This window comes from Dendropsophus ebraccatus, chromosome 2 (assembly GCF_027789765.1).
Source record: "Dendropsophus ebraccatus isolate aDenEbr1 chromosome 2, aDenEbr1.pat, whole genome shotgun sequence".
NCBI classification, from domain to species: Eukaryota; Metazoa; Chordata; class Amphibia; order Anura; family Hylidae; genus Dendropsophus; species Dendropsophus ebraccatus.
In genome coordinates, this window is record NC_091455.1 from 134,984,123 (window position 1) to 134,997,746 (window position 13,624).

The 13,624-nt window shown below is 46.3% G+C and overlaps 1 protein-coding gene across 3 annotated transcripts in view; it reads left to right on the forward strand.

The window, feature by feature from the left end:
• The first annotated feature begins 667 nt into the window (after positions 1-667).
• TGM4 (transglutaminase 4) overlaps positions 668-13,624 on the forward strand; it is a 53,070-nt gene continuing 40,113 nt past the window's right edge. The window contains exons 1-3 of one of the 3 annotated variants that reach the window (XM_069958366.1): positions 668-810; positions 5,840-5,986; positions 7,176-7,222. In XM_069958366.1, coding sequence (XP_069814467.1) covers positions 757-810; positions 5,840-5,986; positions 7,176-7,222 — 248 coding nt within the window. In that variant the 5' untranslated portion in view covers positions 668-756. The other 2 variants (XM_069958367.1, XM_069958368.1) reach the window with 2 other exon arrangements.

Consider the following 13,624-nt stretch of genomic DNA (forward strand, 5'->3'; position numbering starts at 1 on the left):
CCAAACTTTTTTAGAAGAGTGCCAAATTTGATGAAGTGAACATGTGCGAGGGCCGACCATTTTACATGCTATATGCTTTATAACACAGGCAGATAATAGCAAGCTGGATACCTGGGGGGGGCGTAAAAGTTCGGAACGCGGGCCGCAAATGGCCCTCCGGCCGGACTTTGGACATGCCTGACATAGGCTGTAGAAGTCTGTGATAAAAAGTAAGGGCATAGGGATTCTTGGGCACATCATTTCCAGCCTTGCCCCTTTAATTGTCTGACCACTTCCTTTCCCTTTTTTTTCTTTTTGCGGATCTGCAAATACAGATGTCATGCTGATGTATTGAGATGTTTGCAAAAATCTGCCAGATAACAGATCCTGTGATTTGCTGACTGCAAAAAAAAGGGAGTTCTCCACCTCCATGTGATACTGAGGGCTACAGTACATATTAGAAACATTAGAGAATACACGAGCGTATTCCTAGTATAATACACGCGTAACCAACAAACGCGTTTACATCAGAGTGGGTCCATATAGTCTGATCTCTATTGACGCAACTCGCTGTTACCATGACAACAGTGCGGGCTGTCATGCAGCAATATGGCTGACGAGTCTCTGCCGCCCACGTGTAGCGCGTCACGTGATAAAACCCGGAAGCTTGTCTGTCCCTGCAGTTCAATGTGGTCCAGCTGGGGTTGTAGCGCGGCGGCTGGGCTGTTGGGGGCGCTGTCAGCCTCCTCCGCTAAATTTGCCCTGGGTGCGGATTATATGAGGACCCTATGTGAGGTTGCTGTAGGGGAGCAGGAAGATGTCTGTGAGTGGGTGAGTGGCTGTATAATCCACGAGTGCAGAAAGATCTAGTCACTAAAACGCTGTTTTAGGGTGTGACACAATGTAAAGCGTTATAATCTTGTTCTGATCACCATAGGTTCTAATGCCTCTTGTCCTGCAGTTATGTCAGATCAGGAACCTCTGGAACCAGACGCCTTCTTAAAGGGGTATTCCCAGAATCTAAACATAGTGCTGCCCCTCAGGATAGATTAGTGTCTGGTGAGCGGGGTCTCAGGACAGCAGTCCCATACATGTTATTACAGAAGTGGTGCACAAGCTCCAGTACTGCTGCATTTAAAGGGGTTCTGCAGTTCGCAGAGAACATCACAAACATACTATTCTTACCTCCTCAGGGTCCTCCGCTGAACGCTACCGACACCACTTTTGAGACTGGATTGTCTTAGCAGTGACAGCCCACTCAGGCAATCGCTGACTGAAGACAGCACCATGAGCTGTCATTGCGGAGACAAGTCCGTCTTAGAAGTGGTGACAGCAGTGGGGGACCCAAAACATTGTAGGAGAATGCTGGGGGAACGTGGTGAGCGAAGTATACATGGTTTATGTTCTCTGCCACAGCAGGAGCTGGAAGTAATAAGTGGGGTGCCTGGTGCATATAATTGGTGGGGGTCACATGAGTAAGACCCCTGCTGATAAGACACAACCTGTGAATAGGTAATGTTTTAATTATGAGAACCCCTTTAAAAGCCCTGATGTTTCTCAACCCTGAGAGGGAATCTCTGAGCAGGTTAGTCACATTAAAGTGACTGTACCACCAGGCCCAGACTGAAGCACTGGAGGCGGACCTACCCACCCTTAGTGGGAAGAAACCCCAGCCCCTCCATCACGTGACTCCATTACAATGGAACCCTATCAGACTATCATAGTCTGTGTCCCCCCAGTCCTCCTAGTCTGTAAGCTCCTGTGTCCCCCCCAGTCCTCCTCCTAGTCTGTAAGCTCCTGTGTCCCCCCAGTCCTCCTAGTCTGTAAGCTCCTGTGTCCCCCCAGTCCTCCTCCTAGTCTGTAAGCTCCTGTGTCCCCCCAGTCCTCCTAGTCTGTAAGCTCCTGTGTCCCCCAGTCCTCCTCCTAGTCTGTAAGCTCCTGTGTCCCCACAGTCCTCCTAGTCTGTAAGCTCCTATGTCCCCCCAGTCCTCCTAGTCTGTAATCTCCTGTGTCCCCCCAGTCCTCCTCCTAGTCTGTAAACTCCTGTGTCCCCCCTAGTCCTCCTAGTCTGTAAGCTCCTGTGTCCCCCCAGTCCTCCTAGTCTGTAAGCTCCTGTGTCCCCCCAGTCCTCCTAGTCTGTAAGCTCCTGTGTCCCCCAGTCCTCCTCCTAGTCTGTAAGCTCCTATGTCCCCCCCAGTCCTCCTAGTCTGTAAGCTCCTATGTCCCCCCAGTCCTCCTAGTCTGTAAGCTCCTGTGTCCCCCAGTCCTCCTCCTAGTGTGTAAGCTCCTGTGTCCCCACAGTCCTCCTCCTAGTCTGTAAACTCCTGTGTCCCCCCTAGTCCTCCTAGTCTGTAAGCTCCTGTGTCCCCCCAGTCCTCCTAGTCTGTAAGCTCCTATGTCCCCCCCAGTCCTCCTAGTCTGTAAGCTCCTGTGTCCCCCAGTCCTCCTCCTAGTGTGTAAGCTCCTGTGTCCCCACAGTCCTCCTCCTAGTCTGTAAACTCCTGTGTCCCCCCTAGTCCTCCTAGTCTGTAAGCTCCTGTGTCCCCCCAGTCCTCCTAGTCTGTAAGCTCCTATGTCCCCCCCAGTCCTCCTAGTCTGTAAGCTCCTGTGTCCCCCAGTCCTCCTCCTAGTGTGTAAGCTCCTGTGTCCCCACAGTCCTCCTAGTCTGTAAGCTCCCTATCTCCCACTAAGGCTGGGTCGGCCCGCCTCCAGTTGCTTCAGCCTGGGCCTGGTGGTACAGTCACTTTAAGATCCCATATGTGCGCACTAACTTTTCGTGCTCGGCGGCCCTGCAGAGTTAGTGCACATGCGTGGGATGTTGTACGCCAGACCGTTTATGTCAGGACACATGAAGGCAAAGAATATGGGTGAGGAGTTGTTTTTAGTGTATAAGATAGTTACCCTTGGATTCAGCAATAAAAGGACTATTATGGGATACTATCAGGTAAGTGGTGACTAGCCTGTTCATAGGGTAAAAAGATTAAAGGAAATATATGACCTGGTTTATCTTTCTGTGAAATTTCCCATATTTCCAGATTTTCTCTAGACCACCTGGCACCATCAGCCAGGCAGCAAATGCCATTTAGATGCCCTATGCTTACCACCATCAGTGCCCCTTTCTTCTGGCAGCCTCATGGCCCCCTTACATAAAGCCTGCACTTCACACAGCTGTCACACAGCATTATCAGCTGCTCAGACATAGCACATGACCACAGGAAGACATTTTAATCAGGTATATCTTCACCCCAACAGTGGCCAAGGGTACAAGCTACTATTCCTAATAAAACATTATAATTCCAGCTATGGAAAAAATCAAGTTGGCATCTGGCGAAAAGTTAAGTTATGGCATCGTTTAGTTTTCCAGTGACAGCAGTTGGGGATAGGAGCACCCGGGCTATGAATGTGGAGTTAGCTTTGTACAGGTTTTGGCTTAAAAAAATCTTATTAATATTGTGTAATTAATTTAACTTCCATAGGAAGTGTAGAAAAGGGAATCTAGCAGTAACCCATACTAACCTCTTTGTGTGGGCTGATCGGCACAGTAACGCTGAGCTCAAGGATCTGGTTTTCGGATCAGTTGCATTGTTCCAGAGACATTGGTCAAAACAGTATATACTAATTATCTTGCTCTGTGCACTGAAGGTGATCCCAGCGCAATGATTTCCCAGCCTGCCAATGATGCTCCGTCCTCAATATTCATGATGATTAAGGCTGGGTTCACACTACGTATATTTCAGTCAGTATTGTGGTCCTCATATTGCAACCAAAACCAGGAGTGGATTAAAAACACAGAAAGGATCTGTTCACACAATGGTGAAATTGAGTGGATGGCCGCCATATAACAGTAAATAACTGCCATTATTTCAATATAACAGCCGTTGTTTTAAAATAACAGCAAATATTTGCCATTAAGGGTACAAACCCACACACCGTATATGCAGCGTATTTACTACTGCGATACGCAGCAAACTCGCAGCAAATACGCAGCAGATTTGATCTAAATAACTGAACACAGCTTCAAATCTTCACCATCACATCTGCTGCGTATTTGCTGCGTATACGGTGTGTGGGTTTATACCCTAAGGGTACAAACCCACTTGACGTATTTGCTGCGTGAATCAGTCTTAAAATTAAGCAGGCAAAATGCAGGTTGGCTTTATACAATTGTTCTGCATTAAAATACGCAATTGCGTATTTTTGAAGCGTGAAGCTTGTTGTTAGCAAAGCATCAGTTGTTAACAACCTGTGCGAAAAATGCATGTAGCTTCACGCTTCAAAAATACGCAATTGCGTATTTTAACAACTGATGCTTTGCTAACAACAAGCTTCACGCTTCAAAAATACGCAATTGCGTATTTTAACGCAGAACAATCGTATAAAGCCAACCTGCGTTTTGCCTGCTTATTTTTAAGACTGATTCACGCAGCAAATACGTCAAGTGGGTTTGTACCCTTAATGACGGCCATCCACTCAATTTCAACATTGTGTGAACAGATCCTTTCTGTGTTTTTAATCCACTCCTGGTTTTGGTTGCAATATGAGGACCACAATACTGACTGAAATATACATAGTGTGAACCCAGCCTAAGGCTGGGAGTGACATCACACTCAATCATGAACATTGATTCTCATCTATATCTATGATGATCATGAATACTGATGAATTGTCTCCATTGGCAGTCAGGGAAAGTGGTACACCAATTTGAAAACCGAGAACACGGTTGATGTTGTCTTAGTTGTCTTCTGCTGAAGACAATAGACTGTTTATTCCAGGTTAATCATCCTCTTTCCCCCATCTCGCTCCACCCTGCCGTCTAATCTGTCAATCACTATCAATGGCGTCATTCTGTCCCCCAAGTCCACTGCCTTGGGGTTACCTTTGACTCTAGCCCGTTCTTTAAACCACATATTCAGGCCCTGACCACCTCCTGCCGCCTTCACCTCAAAAGCATTTCCAGAATCCGCTCTTTTCTCACCCCTGACTCCACCAAACTGCTGGTACATGCTCTCATTATCTCCCGCTTGGACTACTGTAACATCCTCCTCTCTGGCCTTCCATCTAACTCCCTTACTCCCCTCCAGTCTATCCTTAACTCTGCTACCCGACTAATCCACCTTTCCCCTCGCTTTGCCTCTGCCTTTCCCCTCTGCCAATCCCTTCACTGGCTCCCCACTGCCCAGCGTATTTACTTTAAACTATTGAACATGACGTACAAGGCCATCCACAACCTGTGCCCTCCGTACATCTCTAACCTGATATCCCGCTACCGTCCCTCACGCAACCTTCGATCCTCCAGTGACCACTGTCTGCGCTCCCCCCTTGTTCGTACCTCACACAACCGCCTCCAAGACTTTGCCCGAGCCTCCCCCATACTCTGGAACTCGTTACCCCGACACATCCGGCTCTCATCCACCATCAAGTCCTTCAAAAGTAACCTGAAAACCCATCTCTTCAAACTAGGCTACAACCTATAATAACTCTGCATCACACTTGACTGGCTGCACTTTACCTCCTGTTTCTCTCCCCATACCTTATAGATTGTAAGCCCTCGCGGGCAGGGTCCTCTTCCCCCATGTACCAGTCTGTCTTTTGCCTTCATGTAATGTGTTCTGATCTTGTATTGTTCCTGTTTGTTACCCCTATCTATTGTATAGCGCTCTGGAATTAAAGGGTGCTTTATAAATAAATAATACATTTCCATAATGTTACTCAATCCCAAAGACACTTGCTGTTGAACACAACAACATGAACGGTGCATGGAAAGTCATGTGTTTACAATCCTTATGAAGATCATTTGTCACTGTTCCACAGACCTTGATAGGATGAAATACACTTTCTCCTGTGTCTGTCCTGGTTGTAGGTCCATCTAATCCTCCGCCTGGGCTGCGCTGGTCTGGTGTTCCTGTGTAATGCTGCCATGTGGACATTCTTTGCTAAAGCTTTGAGATATTCTTCCTCATCCGCTACTGCTACTGTGACAACCACCGCTTCTAATTTTGTGTCATCAGTGAGTATATAGATACAAAAAATATGGTAAATTCAGCTATTTTTCTTTATAGTTTTACCAGTCAGATTATGTGTGCCATTAATATTTCTTGAGCTAGATCTTAGGTTCTGTTCACACTATGGAATCGGCAGCCCTTAATTTCTTTGAATGGAAGGGCCCGCGTACCTCTGCGCCTCTCCGCTTAAAAAATTTACATGTCCGTGCCTCTCCGCTTAAAGAATTGACATGTAAATTTTTTTAACGGAGAGTGGAGGCGTTCAAGCCCTCCCATTCGAAGACATTGCAGGCAGGATTCGGCGCAGAGTCCACGTGGGGGGGGTTTCCATGTGGAATCTCAGTGGCGAATCTGTAATGTGAAGGGGGCCTAACACATACTATAAGTAGAGATGAGCAAACCTTGAGCACTTTGATCACTGGTGGCTGGAAAATACATGTTTTCCAGGACTCCCTAGGGCTGCAGGGAAAGAAACAGCAGGTTAGAAGACTGTAATGAGCTGTAATGTCAGAATAAGGGACATTTTCTTACCTTTATCCTCAGCACTGTTTTTTGTAAATCATCAATCATTATATAAACTAGGCAGTTTGGTGCACTGGGGGCTGGACTACAACCCTCAGTGCACCAATGTGCCCTGCTGGCCTGTCTCTCAAGATGAATATAGAGGTGGTGATCTGCAGTGATGTCACTCTGGCACTCATCATGAATATTCAAGAGAGGGGGCAGGTAGGCAGGAACATCAGTGCATCAAGGGTGTTAGTCCTGCTCCTAGTGTACCAAATCGCCTAATTTACATATTGACGAAAATGAAGATTTAACAAAAGCAACACTGAGGATGAAGGGTAAGAAACTAACCTTCATTCTCAGCATCCTTTGGTGTCAAACGCAGGCCCTCCAGCTGTCATAACACTACAATTTCCATCATGCCTGGACAGCCAAAGCTAAATCTTTGGCTGTCCAGGCATGCTGGGAACTATAGTTTTGCAACTGCTGGAGGGCCTGAGTTTGACATCCCTGATATATAAGCTCTACTGTTTTTACAGCTTTTAGGAAAAAGAAACTTAGTCTAATAGATGTGTACTTTGCTTCCTTTATGACTCTCGCAGCTTTATTATCTGTTTAGTAGCAAGCATTCAGAATTTACATGATCTCATGAATTGAATCTGATAAATGTGTATGAAATATCTTCAACAGGCTGTCCTTGGCAAATTTCTCTTTGGAGAATCACGTGCTATTCTCTGGTGGGTTGGAATATCAATTACTTTATGTGGATTGGTTTTACTTCACACATCATCTTCACAGACAGAAGATACAACAAAAAAGAAAAGCTAATGGACTGTAGACATCTGTAATCTTTCTTCAAGATGCCTCATTGTAATGTGCATATAAAAAATATCTGCAACTTATCCGCTCAACCAGAGACTGTAGAAAACTGTGTGTTTGCCAACAAAGTAACCCTATTTAGTTTAATGAAACTGATTTTTATTCCCAGAAACTTCTGCAACAAATCTCTTCTACTGGTGTGACTATCTCTTTGGACACTAGTATAATAGGGACACATTCAAGCTGTCATTTTGGCCTACTTGACCTGCACTGGGGTAGGGACAGGTGCACAGATGTGGCCATATTATGCTAGTTTGAACACAACTTCTTCTATCCCATTCCTTTTAGGCTGGGTTCACACTACGTATATTTCAGTCAGTATTGTGGTCCTCATATTGCAACCAAAACCAGGAGTGGATTGAAAACACAGAAAGGATCTGTTCACACAATGTTGAAATTGAGTGGATGGCCGCCATTTAATGGCAAATATTTGCTGTTATTTTAGAACAACGGCTGTTGTATTGAAATAATGGCAGTTATTTACTGTTATATGGCGGCCATCCACTCAATTTCAACATTGTGTGAACAGAGCCTTTCTGTGTTTTTAATCCACTCCTGGTTTTGGTTGCAATATGAGGACCACAATACTGACTGAAATATACGTAGTGTGAATGCAGCCTTAACCCCTTAACGACATCGGGCGTAAACTTACGCCCTCGCGCCCTGGTACTTGGCGCATCAGGGCGTAAATTTACGCCCGATGTTTCCCCGATCGCTGCGTGTTCACACACAGCGGTCGGGGAAGATGGCCTGCTATAAATCATAGCAGGCCATCTTAGCTTCACGGCACGGGGGGTGGTTAACACCCCCCGTGCTTACGATCGCCGCTATAGGCTGATCAATTCAGATCAGCCAATAGCGGCGATCGGAACCTTTCCGGGTCATCGGCGACCCGATGACCCGGAAAAAAAATGGCGGTCGGTGCTGTCCGAGGACGGCACCGACCGCCATTACTGTAAAAAGTAATGGTGATCGCCGTGCCACCGGCCCGATCGCCGTGAACGGCCGGCCGGTACCGGCCGGCCATTCACGGCGATCGGGCCGGTGGCACGGCGATCAGAGTCCCACAATATAGTAAATACCTGCCCTGGACCCCTCAGCTAGGTAGCCGAGGGGTCCAGAGCAGGTATTTGTACATTACTCACCTGTCCCGGGCTCCTGATCGGCGTCTTCCGGGTTCGCGGCATCCTCGTCTTCGTTCGGGTCTTCGGCTTCTTCCGTGACGTCACGTTCGGCTTCTCTCGGCTATTTTCGGCTCCAGCGTCGGCTCTTTCCGTATTTTGCGCTCTGCTGCCCTCTAGCGGCTGATATGTGTAATACACTTATCAGCAGCTACAGGGATGTTCAAATGTAGAAATTTTTTTTTTTTTTTTTTTTCAAATTTTTTTTTTTCTATTTTCCGCACCCTATCGCCGCTGAGTGTTGATCAGCATCGCACGAAAGTGCGCTGCTAATCAGCAACTCCTCCTTTTTGGCGTAGGGTGTTTTTTTTTCTATATTCTACTGCCACGGTCTGCTTATAAGTGCCGCACATAAGTGCGGCATTTATCAGCAACTCCTTTGTTGGCGTAGGTTTTTTTTTTATACTTACTGTAAAAAAACACGTAAAAAACACTACATTACACCACACTACATTGAATAAAGTTTGACACTACACCACTACATACCCCATATACCAATCCCCGTATAAAGATGGCCCCCAGGGTGTTTTCGGCGTCAGAGGTTATTATTACCTCCGACACCGAAACAGCCAGTGAGGATGAATGGGGGGTCCTTCGTTCCTCCATTCATCCTCATCATCCTCATCCTCCAGTGACGTGTCTGGGGGTAGCGTAGCGTACGCTGCCCCCCAGACACATCTTTTCCGCCAGTACCGTCCCAATAAGAGATGACGGTATGGCGTGAAATTCTACAAACTCTGTGAGCGTGCCTTAGGGTACACTTACAGATTTCGGGTACGTGCACACTGCGGAATGGAGAAGGATAACCCTTTGTGCATTCCGCAGCTGGCACCCGCCGGCGGACTGATGCAGGCGCATGTCTCCGTCCGTGTCATAGACTCCATTCTATGCACGGGCGGATTCCATCGTCCATCCAAAGAATGAACACGTTGGACGGAGAGCGGAATCCGCCCGTGCATAGAATGGAGTCTATGACACGGACGGAGACGTGCGCCTGCATCAGTCCGCCGGTGGGTGCCAGCTGTGGAATGCACGAAGGGTTATCTGTCGCGATTCCGCAGTGTGCATGTAGCCTTAGAGTGTATGTAGGAAGGGACACCCGAATCCAGCCCCCAGATGCCCCCCTCCCTCCCCCCCATCCTCGGAGTTAGTGGGAAGATCGTCCGGGAACTGATCTTCCCACTGCTGGATAAAGGTCACCACCTGTACGGGGATAACTTTTATACCAGCGCCCCCTCTTCCGGTCCCTCGCTGCCCGAGCTACTGTAGCTTGCGGCACGATCCGAACATATCAGAAGTAGTAATAGAGCCCTAATATTTAGCAGCCATGGAGCGGACCCAGCGCTTCTGGATATGAAGGACCCCGTATCGCACCAGGACAACATTTTCCAGGTGACGTCCCCCACACTGGAGAACGGGAGACCCCAGAAGAAGTGCAGAGTGTGGCGTAACAGGGGGATCAGGAAGGACAACATTTTCCAGTGTGACACCTGTCCTGATCCCCCCGTCCTCTGCATACAGGATCGCTTCAAGGCGCACCACACGTCATTGGGGTTCTACATTATCTAATTATTGTCCCTTATTCCTATTTCAGGGGTCACGTTGATCCAGGGATTATTCTGATCGCCATTATGGAGTCGGGAAGGAATTTTTCCCCTGTGATGAGGCTACTGTCGTCTGCCTTAAGAGGGTTTTTTGCCTTCCTCTGGATCAACACAGGTTGAATTTGATGGACACCTGTCATTTCCAACCTTATAAACTAATAATTGGCCTAATACCCCCAAATAAATTAGAATTGTCCCTTTTCCCCAGCTAAGTAGGTATGGCCGCCATTTCCATTAGAGGATGCCATGTCGCAATTACAAAGCCTCTGTGCGGCCAGGACAGTAGAAACCCCCCACAAGTGACCCCATTCTGGAAACTACACCCCATAAGGAATCTAAGAAGGGGGGCAGCGGGGATATGGCCCCCTGGTGACGGCCACATTTGGGACGTGAAAATGAAAAAAATTGTATTTTTTATTTTCTCGGCACATGTTCTACGTAAGTGCCCGTCACCAGTGGGGTCCATATGCTCACTGCACCCCTTGTTAGATTCCTTATGGGGTGTAGTTTCCAGAATGGGGTCACTTGTCGGGGGTTTCTACTGTCCTGGCAGCACAGGAGCTTTGTAATTGCGACATGGCCTCCATCCTCCATTCCAGCCTCTAAATGGCGCTCTGTCCCTTTGGTGACTTGCCCTGTGCCCATATGGCACATTATGTCCACATGTGGGGTATTTTCGTACTCAGGGGACACTACCCTACACGTTTTGTGTTCATTTTCTTTTTTAACCCCTTGTGGAAATGGAAAAAAATCAAGGCTAGACCAACATTTAGTGTAATTTTTGTAAAATTTTTACTCTAAATCATTAATCTTGTCATGTTTTTTCATTTTCACAAGGGGTTAAAAGATAAAAAAAAACATTTAATGTGTAGAGCAATTTCCCCTGAGTACGGAAATACCCCACATGTGGACATAAAGCGCCATGCGGGTGCAGGGTAAGCCTCCGAAGGGAAGAAGCGCCATTTGGTTTTTGAAGGCTGGATTTGGATGGAATGGATTTCGAGAGGCCATGTTGCATTCAAAAGGCCCCTGTGTTGCCAAGACAGTTGAAACCCCCCACAAGTGACCCCATTATGGAAACTGCACCCCTCAAGGAATGTAACAAGGGGTGTAGTGAGCATATGGACCCCACTGGTGACGGACACAAATGTGGAACAATGTGGCGTGAAAATGAAATATTACATTTTTTACACTATAATGTTGGTTTAGCCTTGAATATATCATTTTCACAAGGGGTTAAAAGAGGAGAAAAAAAACAAAATGTGTAGCGCAATTTCCCCCGAGTCCGTAAATACCCCACATGTGGACATAAAGCGCCATGCGGGTGCAGGGTAAGCCTCCGAAGGGAAGGAGCACCATTTCGTTTTTGAAGGCTGGATTTGGATGGAATGGATTTCGAGGGGCCATGTTGCATTCAAAAGGCCTCTGTGTTGCCAAGACAGTTGAAACCCCCCACAAGTGACCCCATTATGGAAACTACACCCCTCAGGGAATGTAACAAGGGGTGTAGTGAGCATATGGACCCCACTGGTGACGGGCACAAATGTGGAACAATGTGGCGTGAAAATGAAAACACACAATATGTGTAGAGCAATTTCCCCCGAGTCCGTAAATACCCCACATGTGGACATAAAGCGCCATGTGGGCGCAGGGCAAGCCTCCGAAGGGAAGGAGCGCCATTTGGATTTTGGAGGTTGGATTTGGCTAGAATGGATGATGAACGCCATGTCGCATTTACAGAGCCCTCCTGCTGCCAAAACACTGGAAACCCCCACAAGTGACCCCATTCTGGAAACTGCACCCCTCAAGGAATCTAACAAGGGGTGCAGTGAGGATATGGACCCCTTGATGACGGGCACATTTGTGCCATGAAAGTGAAAAAATGAAATTTTTCCCTTTCACGTCACATTGTTCCACATTTGTGCCCGTCACCAGTGGGGTCCATATGCTCACTGCACCCCTTGTTAGATTCCTTGAGGGGTGTAGTTTCCAGAATGGAATCACTTGTGGGGGGTTTCCAGTGTTTTGGCAGCACGAAGGCTCTGTAAATGCGACATGGCCCTTGAAATCCTTTTCAGTGAAATTCAGCTTCCAAAAGCCAATTGGCGCTCCTTCCCTTTGGAGGCTCGTCCTGCGCCCCCTTGGCACTCTATCGCCACATGTGGGGTATTTCTGTACTCGGGAGAAACTGCGCTACACATTTTTTGTCTTTTTTTGCCTCTTATCCCTTTAAGAAAATGAAAAATTGAAGGCTAGAACAACGTTTTAGTGTAAAAAATAAATTTTTCTTTTTTCACGCCATATTGTTGGGAAAATCTGTGAAGCACCTGTGGGGTTCAGATGCTCACCGCACCCCTTGTTACATTCCTTGAGGGGTGTAGTTTTCTAAATGGTGTCCCTTTAGGGGTGTTTTTTAGGTTTTGGCACCCCAGAGCCTCTGCCAACCTGAAGTGGTACAGTCAAAAATGACCAAATATAACGGAGGCGTTGAAATTCACTAGGCGCTCCCTTATATCTGAGGCTTGTGGTTGCGTCAAATAGCGCAATAGGGCCACATATGGGGTATTTCTATAAACTGCAGAAACGGGGCAATAATTATTGGGGTGCATTTCTCTGGTAATAGGTTTATAATTATGAAAAATATTGGATTACAATAAAATCTCTGCACAGAAAATTAAAATTTTCAAATTCCTTACACACTTGGCTTTTATTTCTGTGACTCCCCTAAAGGGTTAAAACACTTTCTGGATGTGCTTTTGCAGAGTTTGGGGGGTGCAGTTTCTGAAATGGGGTGCTTTGTGGGGCTTTCTAACATACAGGCCCCTCAAATACACTTTAAACCTGAACAGGTCCCTAAAAATATCTGATTTTGAAATTTTACTGAAAATTTGGAAATTTGCTGCTAATGTTTTAAGCTTCCTATCGTCTAAAAAAAATGAAAGATAGTTTAATAAATACCGCCAACATAAAGTAGACATGTTGCTAATGCTATTTAATATATAATTTATGTGGTATAACCACTTTCTGTATACGCAAAGAAGTTTCAAAGTTGGAAAAATGCATTTTTTCACATTTTTTCACATTATTTGGGGTTTTTTCATAAAGATTTGTTATGAGTATCGACTCCAATTTACCAGAAATGTAAAGTACAATATGTCACGAGAAAACAATCTCAGAATCAGCCGGATAGGTAAAAGCATCCCGAAGTTATTAATGACTAAAGTGACACTGGTCATATTCATAAAATTTGTCTCTGTCATTAAGGCCATTTCAGGCTCTGTCCTTAAGGGGTTAATATACATTGTTTCACTTTCTAAAAAGAATGGGGGGGGGGAGGAGGAGGATATAAATGGGCTGACTAACATTTACAGGAGGAGTAGAGGTGACTTCTGTTTCTGCCTGCTGTGTTTCTCAAAACTTTCTTTATGCAAAACTAGACAATAAATCATGGGTTTGTTCTACACTTTTTCCAGCT